Genomic DNA, 18403 nt, shown 5'->3' with positions numbered 1-18403 from the left:
AGTGCTGCTTACTCGCTTGCTCATCGTGGCTTTCTCATCCTGCTTTCTTAAAGAACCCAGAACCACAAGCCCAGGGATGGCACCATCAACAATGGACTGGGCTCTCCCGAATTGATCACTAACTGAGAAAACGCCTTACAGCTGGGTCTCAGGAGGCATTTCCCCAACTGAGGCTCCTTTCTGTCTGATGATTCTAGCTTGTGTCAAGTTGACTCACAAAACCAGCCATTACACATGCTTTAGAGAAAAGGGTTTTATTTGGGGGAGGGTGTTTCCTTTCTGGTGTTTTGGAGAATATGTAGCCTACATAGGCTAGTTTGGCCTCAAACTTAAAATCCTCCTGCCTCAAGCCTCTGAATTGCAGGTGTGCAGGAGCACACCCAGCAACTGAGTTACCTTGACTCTGATAGATTATGCACGTGTCAGAGTTGGGCCCACGGTTACCATATCTTGGGTTGGCTCCTGAACACAGCCTCCACAGAACACAGCCAGCAAGACCATTTCTGGTCAGCCAACCTTAAACATATAATTCACTAATCTCAAGATCCTGTACTTTTAAAAGCCTGGTAATTGAAACTTCTCTAACTGTATTTTCTGTGGAGGATTCAAAAGACCTTAAGCAAAATTAAAATCAAAGTCCTATAAGGATTTGACTTTGGATTTTTCACAAAAAAATGTGACCAGTGGAACCAGTAACATACATATGCACTCTTTAATGAGTAGTATTCTTAGGAAATAAAGTTATCGAGGTATAGTCCAGGATCCCTGCCATCCTCCTGTAGCAGGGCTACAAGTTGCCAAGTTATATTGTCACCCATCTAGTGTTCCCTTTCACCTAAAGCTTCCCAACGGACTTAGTCCTTACCCAAGGACATGAGTAGCCTGTGGCCTTTGCAGAATTTGACTTTTAAACTTGCAAAACTAGTTCCCAACTGGAATGTCCCAAAGCACTCTCCCTAGGGCAACATGTGCTTTTGAAGTTACTACCTGGACGATGTGTTCTGTAGCATCTGCCAACTGAGACTCCCCTAAACAGACAATGTCTAACATAAACTTGACTTTCATAAAGTCCTATCAAAACTACTGTAACTGTTTCGAATGCCATTAGGTTTGATAAAACCACTGAGTTAATGAAACATTAAAATCATAAACTGGCTTTCAGAATTACACACTCAAAAAACAGTACACTATGAAAGCTGTTTCAAAAGCTTCATTCTCTCCCAAGCTGCAGCCTGCGGTCAAGAGCCCACGGTGCTTCCTTGGTCCTTTTTTCATTTTGATCTTCGTTTGTAACGGATTACTGGGTTTTCAGGGGTGTGGATCATTGTTGTATAATTCACACTGGGAAAATATCCATTGATGAGGTCAAATTCATATAAACGGAGCATAGTGGACCAAATTGTCTTAATCTGAACATAGGCAAAATTTTCTCCAATACAACGATGACGCCCTATTTAAAAGGGGAAAAAAGTTTCATCAGACTAAGTTTTAGGTTCTTTCTTACCTCTTTAAGCCTAGAGTGGCATTCGTTGTAGACAATCAGGAAATGTGTAACTATAATAAAAGGATGACACCGTGCATATAAAGTAAGACTATAAATCATTTTTAAGCCCAGATATTGCCAGTGTTAGAGGAAAACATGGGTAACTATGATATTTTTAGAGACTTAATTCGAATCATAAGATGAGAATGTGTGAGATACAGGTCCCAAGAGCACTCCTGTGTTACGTGTGAACAGGTCAATCAAAATCCCAGATGGCCATTAGTGATATAAACCCAAAATAACATCTACACTAAAATCAAAATCAACTGCGGAAACTGACAAATTCTAAAATCAACAGGGAAACAAGGCCAGAGCACCCATAAGCATGGACTACACTGAAGAACTTACAGATTTCAACTTTGATTGCATGACTAAAAGTCCAGGAACAGTGTGGTGCTGCGCTGCACAAGGTCAACTAGAGCCAAGGGAAAGAACACAGAGCCCAGAGATAATCTGATGGCCATCTGCTGCTCAGCCAAGGCCCTGAGAGCAAGAAAGGGTTGAGAATTAAGTAGACACTAAAATGTGGGTGTGGAGAGAATACACCTAAGAATCACAAAGTTCATCTCTCTCTCACATCATACTCAAGAATTCAAGACAATCCTAGATCATCAATGCTAAAGGCACTAAGGTTTAGTAAAGAACAGGAAACCACATTCATGACATGTGGTTCGGCCAAGAATGCTGTCTTAAGACTGAAGCAGTTTGGCCTCCCAGTGTGGTGGTGCATGCCTTTACAGCATCCAGGAAGCAGAGGCAGGCTGATCTCCCTAAATTAGAAGCCAAGTAGGCCGGTCAAAGCTACAGAGTGAAACCCTGTCTAAAAACAAAAACTGAAGAAAGGAAAGAAAGAAACAGAAAGAAAGAAAGGAAGGAAGGAAAGAAAGAAAGAAAAAAGAAACAAAGAAAGAAAAGAAGAAAGGAAAAGATTGGGCCATTTTTGTTGTTAATATTTTTTGCTAAAGAAAAAACAAAATTCAACATCGCTTTATAACTATGTTTACATGGCCCATTAAGCATTTATTTGTGGGAGGCACATTTACAGGAGCCATTTACATCGGCCCACATTGAAGAGAAGTCTGTCTTAAAGAAAAAAGTTGAAGAATTAATAGCCACAAACTGCAAGTACCCTGACAGAATCAACAAAAGAACTGATAAATTCTGATGACTTACAATATGTAACATAAAAACTATTTATAGATAGACAATAACAAGGAAAAAAAGAGCAGCAGCTGGAGTGAGATGCAGCCACAAGCCAAGGATTAGCAGAAACTTCTACAACTAGGAAGAGGTAAGAAGTCTTCTTCAAAACCTCCAGAATCAACACCTTGATTTCAGATAACCATCCTCCCAAACTGCAAAGTGACAATCTTGTTTTTAGGCCCTCAGGTTATGCTAGCTGTAGATACTCTAAAATACTAACACAAAGATGAAGAAGAGCCAGGACTGTGATTAGGACCATCTACTGACAGGATAGTAAACGGACCTAATACTCAAAGCTGTCCAAAAAAGCTGCTGCATACGGTACAAGAGCAGCCTGGTACCTGGAAGCCAGCGGAAGTGGGCACTAGTTTAGTGATGACTCCTCTCTCCTTACAGAATCTGAACTGCCAAGTTAACGGCTCTTTCAATTATTAATCTATAGTCCTTTGTATATGATAAGTGCACTTGTTAAATATGCTCCAAAGTTCAAGGCCTTCATATGTTTAGAACTAATAAAAGGACGTGGGTCAGAATGCAAAGACTCAGCCTTAGACTCATGAAATCTTCTTTTCCATTTACAAAGACCCCATCCCCAAAAATGTGCAGGCATGTTCCTCAGAAAGGGAGAAGGATGCTTCTCTCCCCAACCTCTCTCTCTGGAATCTGAATGTCAGGGTGGTCTCCTGAAGGACAGACATATTACAGCAACAAACACTTCAACCGGAAGTGCAATCAATCATCTCACCAGCTCCAAATGGCACGTAGGCAAACTTCTCTCCTGACGCTGGGTTATCCTGTAAGTAGCGGTCAGGATTAAAGTCCAGGCGCTCTACCCAGGAGTCCTTCAGTCTTTGATTGACAGTAGGAGAAACACACACCTGATGTCCTGGAGGAATGGTGTACCCTGCCACAGTCTACAAAGTGAGAAGGAACAGTTTGTTAGAGAGTGTTTCATTATGGACCAAATGAGAAGAAGGCATTAATCAGTGTCAGTGTGGACTATGCATACGTTTAAAGCTGTCTAGATGATAAACCAATTAAAATTATCTTGACTCAAAGTTGTTTACAAGTCTGCCAATACTGAACTAGAAGTATATACAAACCCAGCTCAAGGCAGAGTAAAATTAAACCTTTTCATAATCTGACCTATGTAATTCATGCAGTTTTTACAAAATACCATATTGTGTTTAAAGCCAAGAAATGTACCTCTAACTTTTAAAAGCTACAATTGTTAAATTAAAAACATAATCAATATTAGATTATCATGTTTAATGTCTATAATTATGTAATAATGTTCATATATTTACAATGTCGGCAGTTTTTACTCCTATGTTAATAATATTCGCTCTGATATACAGGGGGAGGAGGTCCCCCTCAGTCACAGTCATAGGAGAGGGGAGTAAGGGAAAAATGGGAGGGAGGGAGAAATGGGAGGATACAAGAGATGGGATAACAATTGAGATGTAATATGAATAATAAAATATATTAAAAATAATAATATTCGCTCTGAAACTGGGCCCAAAAGGGAGAATCTAGGCAAGAGATTGACCTGAGGAGTCCTGGCCATTCTCATCATGGTCATTATTGGAGGTCTCAGTCTCAGTGTTTCTTTTATGCATCGATCAAGTATATTCAGATCCTTCAACTAAAAAAAAAGAAAAGAAAGAAATCAAGAATTATTTCCAGTCCCTCCCCAAATATTCACCATACCTCAACAGTAGGAGAGAATTATTTTAATTTTCAAGTTAGTGTGAAAGTATCGAGGCAGCAGTAACTGGTTCGTGATGGCTGGGCCTGCCAAGTTTTATCACTGTCAAGGTCAACAGGGAAGGGGGAGGGCAAGGTAACAGGAAGACGGTGAATGGTATGGTTAAGGACAATAAAATTCACTCTTTCAAAAATTAAGATCATCAAAAAATCAGTGTCAACTTTTTCAAAACTCTGATAAATTAGAAGGCTTGTAATAATGTGCCAAGAGTTCACTCAAGAAGAAAGGAATCTTCGTGAGGAAAGCAAGCTTTGGAGTGTGACTTACACTACAGCAGATCAAAGGGAGCCTCGGAAAGCAAAAGCATGGAACTACCCCAGAGAGGCTGAAGCAGATCTGCCAAGAGCAGCCAGGCACAGTGGCACCTCCCTCCCTCCCTCCCTCCCTCCCTCCCTGAGGCAGCCTGGGCTACACTGAGACCTTGTATCAAAGAGAGAGAGAGAAAGATCCAGCCGATACAACATTTTAAGGACTTGAGGTGGTGATACACTTAAGAGATAAATCAAGATACTTAAAAAGGAAGCACCTAGAAAATGAAAATGAGATGTCTACAGGAGAGCCTGGAAAGTTCTACCATAATGCCACATGCATGTACAGAGAGCTACAACATGCAACGTGAGATATGACAGATCCAATCTCTCACCTGTGATTGACCAACACACAAGAAGTAAAGGCTAAAGCTGAGTTAAAACCACCCGAAGGACTGTGAAGAACATGCAAAGCTCCTCAGCAAAAGCCAAGAGTTCAAGACAGTTTAAGAAATCACTAACTGAGATGCCCACACATCGCAGCATCTTTAATCCCAAAAACAAGCACATCTCCATGAGTTCAAAGCCCCACTGGTCTACACAGTGAGTTCCAGGACAGCCAAAATGACATACTGAGATGATCTCTCAAACAAAAAACAACAAAAAAAAGTTAATCTGTTTACAAACCCCAGGGGTGTGAGATCTCATTTCCAGAGTTGCCACTGCTTTTCAATGTAGGAATTACAGCAAAAATATTAGAAACTTTATTAAAAAAGGAAATAAATACAACTCAAAAGGAAGTTTAATAGGGACTATGCCTGAATTAGATTTTTTTTTTTTTTTAACTAAAGCAACTAGCTTCTTACAGAGCATTCAAATTTAGTAAACAGAAGTCAACACAGCAGTCAGGGGACACTTGAGAGCATGCAGGACATGTCCCCTTCCTTATTGGCCACCTCTCTGTCTCCCTCTCCTACAATCTCAGCAACTACCAAATGACCTCAGGGGCCAGACCTGCAGCTCTAGAGTTTGTGGAGCTGACATCCTGGAACCTGCAGAATGGAATGAGTGGCCACACCCTCCAATAAGGACAGACACTAAACTTTGAACTACTAGATGAATTTATACAGAAGATTATAAAGACCTTCGAAGAACAAAAAGAAAAATAGGCCTAAAGAATTAAAGCATGAAACAATATGACAATACCACACCAAATAGAAAATAATAGATTATTTTTAGAAATATAGAAATCCTTGACCTGAAAGATACAAATAACATTCTCACTGGAGTAGATGAATAGGAGACTTGAACTGGCATGAGAGAAACATGAAAAGAATACTTAGGATGTAGCAAAATGGCTCAGCAGGGAAAGGCGTTTACTGCCAAGAGAGATGGCCTCAGTTCACTCCCTAGAACGCAGAGTGGACAGCCCCAACTCCTCCGCGCTGTCCTGACCACTACCTGTGTACCGTGGCAATGCATGCGCACACCACACACCAAATAAAGAACACAGCACAAAAAGAACACACTTAGCAAAGAAGATGGAAACGTTATCACTGAAGAATTAAAAAAATTAAAATGTTGGAAGAAATTAAAAGCCAAAAAAAGAAAAAGGAAGGAAGGAGCTATGCATGATGTCAGTCACGGCATGGGAGTGTGTCTAAAGACTGAAATTGTTAGAATGGCAGTACAATCAATCATTTTTGCAGAAATTGCTAAAGACATTATGAAAATTGAAGGAACTAAAAATATCTAGAACAGTCCTTAAAGATTAGAGCCACACTCTAAAATTTAAAACTTATAAAAGGAGACATACAGCTAACACATAAACTAACATGCAGCTTGATAGAATGGGATCAGAGTCAAGAAATGAAGCCTTAAAGTTATGGCCAATAGATTTTTGACAAGACCATTAAGAGGAAAACAGTCTTTTCAACAAACGGTGCTGGGACAAATGGATTTCTACAGACAAAACAGGTACAACGGTCCCTCACCTCACAGGATATCAAAATTAATTCAAAACAAATCAGAGACCCAAAAGGAGAAGGAAACTAAGAAAGCAGAGGGAAGTCTCCACCTTTTGAAAACACACACAAATGCTCAGGACAGTAAAAGGAGGCAGTCCATGTCATAAAGGGACAGGATCTGATCTGAACAGACATTCTCCTAAGAAAACACCACAAAATACTCAGCCATCAGGGAAATGGCACACCCGCTCAGAAGACCCTTTGACAGGCATCACAGCCAGAACGCACAGCGAGCACACACAGACATCAGAAAACGTCAATGCTGGTGATGAGGTTAAAAATGAAGGAAATGTTTGGCATGAAGCTACTGTATGGGCCAGCAATCCCACTCCAAAATATGTACTCCACAAAATTGAAAACAGATGCCACAAAATCAGGACAAATGTTTGGAAATGACACTTTCATCAGATCCAAACAGTGGAGGTAAAGCAAATGTCTAGAAAATGAACAAATGGTAAGTAACATGCAGAATGTCCATATTGGATGGACCTTAACTTGCTCTTATGATTTGGATATCATTAAATGTGCTCTCCAGCCACTTGCACTCAGGAAGCCAGTGCAGGGATCTCTTGAGTTTAGATCAGCCTGCTCTACATAGCAAGTTCTAAGCCAGCCAAGAGCTAAACAGTAAAACTGTCTCCCAAAAAAGTGTTTCCCACAGATTCGTACAGTTGATGGCAAGGAGTAGTGTGACACTTGTAAGAGACTAATTAGTAATGGGTGCTCATTAGGGGCATGGCCCTATGAAGGGACTGAGGTCATTGGTGGCGAAGTAGGTCTAGCTTAATCCTTGAGAGGCAGTTGGCATATTACCAAAGATGCCACAATAAAACAATGGATATATAGCCTTTATTATATGTTTATGATATATGTTTGTATGATTATGTTTAGCAAACAAAAATAACACAACACACACACACACATAAAATGTTTTATCACAGGAATTTAAGTATATCTGAATGTAGCACATCATTTTCATAAAGTATCAAAGCAAAGCATAACCATTTTCATAAAGTATCAAAGCAAAGCATAACAAGAAGAGGATAAGGCCCAGGTATGCTTCAGGAGGCCCCGTTACACTGCGAGTGAGCCCCATCGTGCTTTTCTACCCAGCAAGCTGGGTGCAATGCACATATGAACTTATAGTGCCCATCACTGCCGCTACCACCTAAGGACAAAGGCCTCAGAAATGCATGTGATCCAGAGGCCCCTGCACTTGACAAGCACAACACAGAGAAGGCACTCCCCGTGGACAGAGGCCAGGAGTTAAAGGCACGCCACCAAAGCAGCAAGTGCAAAGAGCTGTAAGGCCTCAGGACAAAGCCACTGCAAACTGTAGAGAAGCACTGACATTCAGCTCTTTCTTTAACCTAAGGTTGCAGAAAGTTCCTACGAGCATATTAACTGAAACTATAGTGAACAGAAAGCCTCACAGTGTCCCCTGGAAACAAACCTGCTCATAAGTCAAGGGCGGCAGATCCTCGCCACACACTGCTTTCTGTTCTAAGTAGCATTTTTCTTGAAGTGGTTTATCTCTGGCCAAAAAGAAGCCCATCCAGGCACTGGTGGTGGAGGAGGTGTGCTGTCCTGCCAGCAGCAGTCCGATGAGCATGCCTGCTACCTCATCATCTGTCAGAGGCCGCCCGTCCCTGAGGATAAACCGCACACACTTAACATTGGGCAGACATAGTGAATATTCATAGTTTCCTGATGGAATTGTTACTTTTCTTTCCCCACCAGCACTCAGTGCTCCCGGCTCCCTTCCCAAGAAAAAGACTAGCCAGGAGAAAGCCCGGCTTTGATTACAAAAGACTTCCTTCCAGTTTATTTGCAAACGGTCCCCACGCCAGCCTATGGCATCCGGGTGAAACATTTTACAAACAATTTACAAGTACTAATTTATTCCGCTGCCTTAACTAAAGTGTCAGTAATCTGCATCTTAATGTATAGTTTCTTGCTTCAGCTTAACATGTGATCCGACGGCTCTCACTTGTATGTAGAATCTAGTAAAGTTTGGAGAATATCATCAACTTTTTCTTGTGACAGCCTGCGTTTCTGGATGGCCTTGTAGAAAATATTCTTGATCTCTCGATGGGCTCTGTCCCTGCGCCTATAATTCAAAACCAAAGTACTTTCAATAGAGTGACATTCAAAACCAACACCCAACGTAAAGCATTAACTTTAATGACTGAAGTGGCAAGAACTCGGAACCAGGAAAGAGAGAAAACATGAACTCAGACCATCCCCAGCAAGGAAGGACAGGACCCTGTCATGCGGCTCACCTTGGTAACAATACCTATCCAAGTAAGCATGGCTCTCCCTCACAAGCACTTCCCAGTTCCACAGAACACAGGTGTAAGTCAGCATAAGATTCTACATTTTCCAAATTAGTCCTCAAAGCTACTGAGTCACACTGCCTCTTTCACAGCATTTTAGTCTACTTTTCTCACTCTCTATAACTGCATAATCTCTGCTGAGAGAAAAATCCTTATAGGTTCCAAACACGAGCCCCATCTCCCAAAATGTTGACTTTGGTCAGGTGCTCAGTATATACTAAGAGCTGTGAGGCTGCCCTTCACATACATCTGCATAGCGAGTGAGCTGCAGCTAAAACCTAAAAAGCAAGCAATCTTGGGGCTGAAAAGAGGAGCTCAGTAGTTCAGAGCTCATACTGGCTCTTACAGAGAACGGAAGTTGAATTCCCAGAGCCTACATCTGGCATCCAGTAGCCTATAACTACACTAGCATTCATGTAGCACATGCACACGTGCATGCATGCACATGCACACACATACACACACACACACACACACACACGCACACACACACACACACACACACGGAGGGATAGGGAGCAGATAGACTTAAAAATCAAATAATCTTTATTTTACAAAAGCAATATTCACTCCTAAAAGCCCATTCTATAATCAAGCTCAACAAAAGCTGCCCTATTTCATTTACAGGACTACTGTTGAGACAACACACACAGAAAGGCAGGCACACGCCTCAGGATGTAAGCAAGGAAAGCTGAGCTGTAAGATCAAGCTCCAGAATTCTAACTTCAGGGAACAGAGGAGATAGAAATTAGACGGACAAGCCTGTACGGGAGACCACGGGTGAGGAGCAGTGTGGGGTGTGCCAGCATAATACACAGAGAAGCATGGTTTTTGTTTTGGTTTGATTTGGGGTTTTGTTTGTTTCGTTTTTCAAGACAGGGTTTCTCTGTGTAGCCTTGGCTGTCCTGGACTCGCTTTGTAGACCAGGCTGGCCTCTAACTCACAGAGATCCACCTGCCTCTGCCTCTAAGTGCTGGATTACAGGTGTGTGCTGCCATGCCCACTAGAAGCATTTTTTTTTTTTTAACCTGCCAAGCTTATGAATGTCATGACTTTCGGAGAGCCTCTCAGACTGGCCCTTTGCTGTAATACCTTTTATTTGGCAGCTAAATAGGAGGAGACATAAAGGGGCAAAGATCAATAATTAAAGCCCTGTCTCTCACCTACCCAGCAAGGGCAGAGAAAGCCTGCAGCTCTCAGGGCCTGGCCCACACACCAAGGCCTAAACGCCACACAGCTGTGCAGGAGACAGCCCCAGTCCCTATGGAAACTATAGTATAGTTCAAAAGAAAGGTCACAATACAGGTACCAAAAACAACGTCAAAGACCTTCAACCAGGTGCTTTTAAAAGGCTGTATCTCTAAGTACAGCTGAGAGATTTCTTGGTGTACAAAGACAATATTAGGCAAGCAAAATATTACAAGAGGCCACAAACTACCTTATCCATAAAATGAAACTTCCTAAAAATGAGCTCACCATATAAAGAAAACCTGACCTGAGCTCTTATAAAAATGGAAGCTCCTAACCTGCCCAAACTAGAAAGCAGAGACAGCACAGTAACTATGGAAAGTCAGCCCAGTGCCAGTGGTCCTTCTCCATACACACCTGAAGCTAGGCAGAGGCAGCCAGCCGGGCAGCAGCCAGGCCGCGTGGCTAAAACCCCCGTCCAGATCTGCATACAGCTGTGCCACCTTCTCGTTGAGTTGACTTCTAATTTCCTTCCCATGTAAACAATGGCTAGCAGTTAAAATAATGAGCTCGGAAAGTGCTTCAAACACATCTATGGAGAGAAAAAAAAAATCATTCTCATTACTATTTCCAAAACTCTCTTAAAATATTTTCTTGAACATATAAAAGAAATTGTGTAGAAAAGTTGGGAATATATATATAGTCCCAATCCTAGTCATCCCTCCATAAACTCCAGAGAGCTAGGGAGCTATGCAGAGCTCTGGAGGCAATAGCCAAATCACTGGCCACACTGCCCCTCTGGTCGGGCAAAATTGGTGCCTCAGAGCACATCTACCCCTCTTTTACAAATTATTCTTCTTCAAGAGATAAGACGACTATAAAAATAAATGCAGCCACCTGATTTCCAGTCACAGCACAAATGCTACTCAATGCTTATGAGGGCAATGAGGAAATTCCCACTATACGGCAGGCCCAAAACCAAAGGCAGCATGCTCCGGGGTCAGATGAAGAGAAGGAATAAATGGAGAAGTCGTGGCTGTGTGTACTAGAAAACTCCAGTCCCCTCCTACAACCCCAACACTGGAGACGGGCATCGGCAAGCCCACTGCACCGCCTTGAAAGCCGCAAGAGTCACCTCACTCTGCTCTTTAACTCTACTGTCACCAAAGAACTTCCAGTTAACACCTGCCACGAAGGATTCAGGCAACACACCCTGGTCCTCTTGGAGCTCTAATGGCATGCCTCTCATGCTTTATTTTCAGTTTGGTTTTAGACATGGCTTGTGCTAGGTAGCACAGGCTTTCCTCAAACTTGTAATCCTTCTGCCTCCACTTCCCAAGTGCTACGATTCCAGGCATGTGCCACAATTATTTCTCATTCTAGGTGAGATCACGCCTATAGCCCCCAGCATTTCAGAGACAGAAGCAGGAAGAACCCTAAACAAATCAATAGACATTCTAATGTGCACATCAGCTTCTTCTATGACTAGGAAATACATCACATCAGCTTCAGGTAAACTAGCAATCAAGTTCCTCCACCCTGTATAGGAGCTGACGGCCAGGCTCGGAAGGTGGTGACTTGTGGCCTAACATCCTACGGCCTATAAGCAGATACTGCACCTGGCATAGATACGCCAATTGTCTCTCTGAAGACAATACTTAGAAGCACACTATAAAGGCTGGGTTTGCTATTTCAACTGCATTGTCATCAGCACAGCCCTCTCATTAGACACAGCAATTCTGCACACACTGTACTTTGTTCTGTACATGCATACAAACAGAAAAGACAGGATAAATGGAATGCCTTTGCTTACTTCTCTCTCCGCTTTCTCCCCAACTTTGAAAGTATTCCTTTGTTTCTTTTTCAATTATAGGAACATACTGCTTGAAGTGGACTATGTTAAGGCCACTTTTTAATATTTTCTTCTGTTCCAAGAAAACCTTCATTTAAAAAAAGGGGAGATATACAACATTACATTTTTATTTCATTATGAGATATATCAGGTTATTCTAACTACATAACAAATAAAACATTCTTAAATTTGAAAGTAAAAATAACCACCTTCATATAAGTCCTCATTCTATTTCTGAATATCATTCATCACTGACAATATCTTTCAGAAGTTTAGAAAAGCCTGAATAAAGTAATTTTATATTAAAACAATAGCCCTTTGAGACATCACAATTTTAAGTCTAATAAAATGTTTAAGATAATAAAGAGATAAATCTGGGCAAAATTTTTGAAAGCCATTGCTTTTCAACATAGGGGAGACATTCATCTCCCCAGCCCTCCCAGCCGCAGAAACACTAATCCTGACTCCTAACTGATGCAGGCCATGTCTGCTACGGCTCTCATCAGAGCTCACCAGGCACCTGAGTCTTCATTGTGCTCATTTGGGAGCAGGAAACCCTCTCATAAAAAACATCCCATACCCGAAGGAGACACATTAAAAGAGTTCTGTTTGTGTATTTGTTTGTTTTAAGACCAGCTCTCCCACTATAGTCCATGTTGGGTTTGAGTTCAAGATTCTCCTGCATCAACCTCCCAAATGCTGGGACTGCGGCCTTGAGCCACCACAGCTGGGACTGCGGCCTTGAGCCACCACAGCTGGGACTGCAGCCTTGAACCACCACAGCCAGCTGGAAAGGAGTTCTGAAGTCAATTTCCAAGTCAAAGCTCTTGGGCTAAGAAGTCCTTTTGATGAAATAGTACTATTTTCTTGTTACTCTCTCAAATCAAATCTCAATATGCCAAGTTACTATTGATTCCTTTTCTTTTCTTTTTTCTTGTTCTTGTTTTTGGAGACAGGGTCTCTCTGTGTAGCCTTGGCTGTCTTGGACTTGCTTTGTAAACCAGACTGGCCTCAAACTCACAGCAATCCACCTGCCTCTGCCTACCCAGTACTGGGACTAAACGCGATTTCTTAAGTGAGGGAATAAATTAACTCTGCATTACAAGTATGTGATATTAACTAGTTGTAACTCCTAGTTTCGATTTGTCTTTTATCCAGGATAGAAAGGCCACCTACTGCATTTGGCACATCATATGCAACTCCCTTCCCAAACACGGGCGTGGTCAGTCGACTGTAGACATCTTCTGCATTCAGGTCTTCATTCTTACTATTGAAAAGCAGTGCTGCAGCCTCACTCCCCAAAAGGTAAGTAAAAGTCTTGCCCACCATGGTAAAGCTAAAGACAGGTCCATACTAAAAGGGAAAAAGACCACACGTGCTGTTACAAAACATTTCTTACATCACAGAATAACACTGTGTTTTGAAAGTTCCAAATATTCATAAACTTTTCAACAACTGTTTTCACCTGGCCGTATTCCACCTCCTGTCTTCATCACAAAAGCAGAATACGTATAATGATTTATTCTTTTTTAGAATATCTTGAAAATACTTTCTACCATGTAAAACGTCAGATCTCTAATGTATCGTTAGATGCCACTGTGCTAGCTCATTCAGTTCCTCTTAATTATTGGCTATCTAAGTAGTATTCAAGCTGTTTTTAATTATTGTTCTACATTGCCTACATAAAATTCTTTAATCAATATTTATAAGAAAATACTTTTTTCCCTTCTGTTATAAACTAATTTATCGGGGCTGTGGGATGGCTCAGTGGGTAAAATCACTTGCCAGCAAGGATGGCACCCTGAGTTTGATCCCCAGAACCCACAAACCAAATGCCATTAAAGAATCATTACAATGAAAGTCCTTGCACAAGTACATCAGGAAAGGGTGTGGTATAAGAACAGAGTATACGGGATGGGGGAGCTAGCGAGGATCTGAGTTTGGTTCCCACATACAATTAGGCAGCTCACAATTGGCTGTAGCGATATATCTAGGGGATCCAATGCCCTCTTCTGACTTTGGCAAGTAACTGCATTAGGGGCACATACTATCAGAGACACAAAGGCTTACACACAAAACTAAATCTTTTTTTTTTAAAAAGTGTTGAAAATACACTTTGGATATATAAGGGGCTACCGACAGTCCATGGCTGCTAGGGGATGGGGAGTCAGTTTCTTTAAGGGTAGGTTGACTGTGCTCTAGCGGAGGGACCCATACCCATGCATATATAGACAGCCCTCATTAGACTCAGTGGATTTTTTCTTTTTTAATGACCAAGTTGAAAGAGAGACGTGGGAGAAGGATTGAGGAGGAAATGGAAGAGGGAAGTGGGAGGTAAATGCGATTGAACTATATTGTATACACTTGAGGAATTCTTACAGAATACTCTAAATTATATTAAAACAAAGAACAGAGTTCGGTTAAATAATGAATATTGGGAAGGGTAATCATTAACAAGAAGTCCAAAGCAAGACTATGGTGCAAACAGCTGATCTGATGCAAATGCCCTGTGTGTGAAGGGAAGAGCAGAGGCTTGAGTGCCCAGGCATCCACGTGGACAGTGGAGTCACATAGGATGGACAGGACGATGGAGAGACAGACGCTTCCAAAGATACATGATTTTAAAAAATGAGTGTCAACTTTGACTATAATTAGTGAAAATAACATGTAAGACTATTTTTTAAAACACAGCTGTTAGAACTAGCAGTTCCCTCAGACACTACCCCAGGACATTCACCCTGGGAAGCTATGTGAGTTAACAAGGTCTTGTCATTTTATGTTTTCAGTAATGCTAATAAGCAGGAAAGGCAGTATATATTTTTTTAACATCTTTCTATTTAAAGAAAAGTACCTCTCTGAACTAGTTTCTCCACCTCTGGTTATGTAGAAGACTTACTTACCTTCTCATATGCATTTTCCAAGAACTCAATTGGACTTTTCCCAAATGCTATTGCATGGCCAAGGAATGGAATTGGAGAGAAAATGTACGGTGGACTTTTCTAAAAAAGAGAAATAATTTAGTTTTCATTTCATTTTTTTAAAAAAAAGTTTCATTTGATAGCCAGCTTGAGAGTAATGTTCACACACATACACACACACACACACACACACACACACACACACACACACACACACACACACAGTATATTTAGAGAAAGTCTAACATATAGAACAAACTCAAAATAGAAATGTTTAGGGGAAAAGGCAGTGTGATTTTAAACATTGGTAACCACCAATAATGCCCAGTACTATTGGAGGCTTCAGACAACTTCTCTAATCATTAGAGGAGCAAACAAAGAGAGCTGGTTGTAATTCTCTGGTTTCTACAGCCTACTGCCATTCCCTTCAATCCCAGAGCCTTGCCTTACACTTTCTGGGACAGAAACGGCCAAGCAGTAACCTACAAAAAGGAAAATGTCTCTCATATTCACATGGAAACACAAGTATGCCATGTTCCTCTGACTGCAAATAACTAGATCTACCAAGATTAAAGAGACCAAACCCTCTCCAAGCAGGAATTCTGTGCCACAAGTCTTTTTTTTTTAATTTATTTATTTATTCATTCATATTACATCTCAACTGTTATCCCATCCCTTCTATCCTCCCATTCCTCCCTCCCTCCCACTTTCACCCTATTCCCCTCCCCTATGACTGTGACTGAGGGGGACCTCTCCCCCCTTATGTAGTGCCACTAATCTTAAGGGGACTTAAGATGTCACAAAATGAGACCTGCAGATTGCAAGACTGCAACAATAAACCTGCAAGGATGAAAACAGATAATGTTCCTCTGATATTTGGTGGTTTCAAAACACCAAAACCTCACAGCACTTTACAACAAGGTCCCTTTGTCTTTCTAGTGACAAATACTATCTCCTCAAAGATGCATAGCAGCCAGGTGTGTAATGCACACACACCCAAGGGATGAAGGCTGGAAGGTGTGCCAAGGCTAGCCTTACCTACGTAACAAGTCCCACAGCCACCCTGGGTTACAGTAAGACTCCCATCTCAAAAATCAATAACGCTATAAGATCGCAAATCTAATAAGAGTAAGAAATAGGAGCTGCCTAACCCTTGCTTAAAGATGACTCTTTAAACAACTTGGTTGAAACTTAATGCTGGACACAGTTCAGTTAGTTTTTACATTCCACTGTCAAGTTTCAAAAGGGTGGCTTTCAAAGCTACCGAGTGTTGATTGCAAGGGCGTTCAGCTAATATACTTGGGAGGCTTGAAACTAGTGGTTTGGTGTAGCGCTAAGCTAGAGAAACTGGTATTTTTGCAGTATCACAGGAAAGCCCTTACCACACTCTTGTCGCTTTAGAACTGGCCGCAGTCTCCCTGACACTGATATTAATCATCATCAAGCCCACGAGTCCACGGGATACTACAAACACAAAGCAATAGAGAAAGCGATAGCCACCGGGACCGCAGCTGCCCATTCCTTGCCATCAAGGCCCTCACAAAGAACCCCAAAACACAAAGAACAGCAAAGCTAGTCCAGCGCTCTGCACTTACAGCCACGGCCAAGACAGGCCGACTTAAGCCACCTCCATCCAGGGAAGTGCACATCCTGACTACAAATACTGCAAAGCACGATCCCAGCCAGGAGTTCAAAGCCGCTGCCACCGAAGAAACTGGGACAGCCAAGCACAGGCCTCGACTTAGGATTCCAAAGACACCATCACCACAGCCAAGATCGCCTGCAGCACCACGCGCCTGCAGCCACCAACCCCAGTCCCCAGCGCGCCAGCCACTGCTAGCAACCCCGAGCAGGGGGCCCGCCTGCTCGGCCCGGGCTCAGAGCGAGGACGCCTGGGGTGCACTTACCGCCCCGGCGGGAAGCTGGACCATGTGGCCCACTGCGAGCCTCAACAGGTAGACCAGGCTGAGAGTGAAGGCGCAGGCGATGAGCAGCGTGGAGAGCAGGTTGCCTCCTGTCACCTGCTCCACCGCCTGGCCCAGCACCCAGCCGCCCGACTGCAGCAAGCCCAGCAACACCATCCCGACCGTCGCTTCGCTCCGCCTGATGAGCTGGAGGCCGAGGTCGCCGCCTCTTCTCCGAAAAGATGGAGCTGGAGATGCCGGTAGGTGGGAGTCGGGAGGCAGCCCCGGCCACTCTACGGGCCCAGGCGCCTCCCACACCCAAGGCCCTCCAGCGCGCCACCGGTACGTCACGCACGGGGCGGGGCTTTCTCTCTAGCCACGCCCCCGGCGAGGTGCTGGATCCCTGCGCCACCGGGAGGGACCTGAGGAAGTGGGTATTGCCTGTGCCTCTGGGACACTGGGAAGACAGCGATCGCTCCAGAAACGGCCACGCCCTGGGAGCTGCGAGCCACGAGAGTCCGTGTGCCAGAGGAGCACGGCCCTGGGAGCGGGCACCCGAGGGCCTGGCGGAGGGATCTCCGGACAGGCGTGGTGGCAGGCAGCGGCGGGGGCAAAGCGCTCTGTGATTGCACCACGCGCCGCTGAGGTGATATCGGCCTATGTGGCGTCAGCAGAGCTGGCGACCCGGGCACCGCCCTCTCTGTGGGGCGTCTGTCTCTGCGCCAATCCCGCGGAGGTGTGGGCTCCCTGGCATTCGCTGAGACCACCCCTCGTGGGCCTGGAGGTGTGACCCGGAGGGAGAGACGGTCGGATTATCCGTACCACCAAGTTTCATTCTGACGGGTTGTTCTTGTAGCGCCACGCAGTTAACAAGCGGTAGTTGTGTACTGGGTTTGTTGTACCCAGACTAGACTTCCAAAATAAAAACAGATGTCATGAGTAAACTGAGGCAGATGTCCCCCAAAGCCCCCATTTTGATAGCTTGCTTGCTTACTAGCTAGCTTTGAAGCAGGAGTTACCCTGATCTCGCTCACTTGTAGCTTCAAATAAAGCATTTCTGATGACATGCTTCCAAGTTTAATCCTCCTTCCAGATCCTTACCGTGAGGTCCTCATGTTTAATTAATTAATTAATAGTAATATAAACTGCAGCAGTTATTCAGCCAGGGTTAACATCCAAGTTTTGGCTCAGCTTGGAGGTGATAGAGAAGTGAATACGACAACACTGCAAGGACCTCCAGGAATGAATAAGACCATCCAACAACTGCCTTTTAGATAATACCTAGAGAGCTCTCATTTTATCTTAGCGGGTCAGTAAAGCCCGCATCTAGACTCATGACTTCAAGCTGCTACCAGCAGTCTTCCTGTAGTGCCTGTGTAGGAAGGTCACCCCTCTACACCAGTTTCCTCCTTCGTC

General features: G+C 43.2%; 1 protein-coding gene across 1 annotated transcript; it reads right to left on the bottom strand.

The window, feature by feature from the left end:
• Positions 1-498: 498 nt before the first annotated feature.
• LOC127194556 (lanosterol 14-alpha demethylase) lies at positions 499-17308 on the bottom strand. Its single transcript, XM_051152006.1, has 10 exons — positions 16991-17308; positions 15066-15164; positions 13342-13518; positions 12127-12253; positions 10731-10905; positions 8780-8899; positions 8243-8438; positions 4296-4391; positions 3492-3660; positions 499-1450 (listed from the first exon to the last, which is right to left on the bottom strand). The coding sequence occupies exons 1-10, from the start codon at positions 17162-17164 to the stop codon at positions 1272-1274; spliced, it is 1512 nt and encodes a 503-aa protein (XP_051007963.1). The 5' UTR covers positions 17165-17308; the 3' UTR covers positions 499-1271.
• Between the last annotated feature and the right edge of the window lie 1095 nt (positions 17309-18403).

Source organism: Acomys russatus, chromosome 10 (assembly GCF_903995435.1).
Source record: "Acomys russatus chromosome 10, mAcoRus1.1, whole genome shotgun sequence".
NCBI lineage: Eukaryota > Metazoa > Chordata > Mammalia > Rodentia > Muridae > Acomys > Acomys russatus.
This window is presented reverse-complemented; position numbering and strand designations above follow the sequence as displayed.

Coding starts and splice junctions, on each gene's coding strand:
- LOC127194556 (XM_051152006.1), bottom strand. CDS start 17,164: ATGGTGTTGCTGGGCTTGCTGCAGTCGGGCGGCTGGGTGCTGGGCCAG. Junction 4,392..8,242: donor CGCCCTTGACTTATGAGCAG/GTTTGTTTCCAG, acceptor CTTTTTTTTTAG/TTGAAGGATCTGAATATACT. Junction 1,451..3,491: donor CTACGTGCCATTTGGAGCTG/GTGAGATGATTG, acceptor CCTTTTAAATAG/GGCGTCATCGTTGTATTGGA.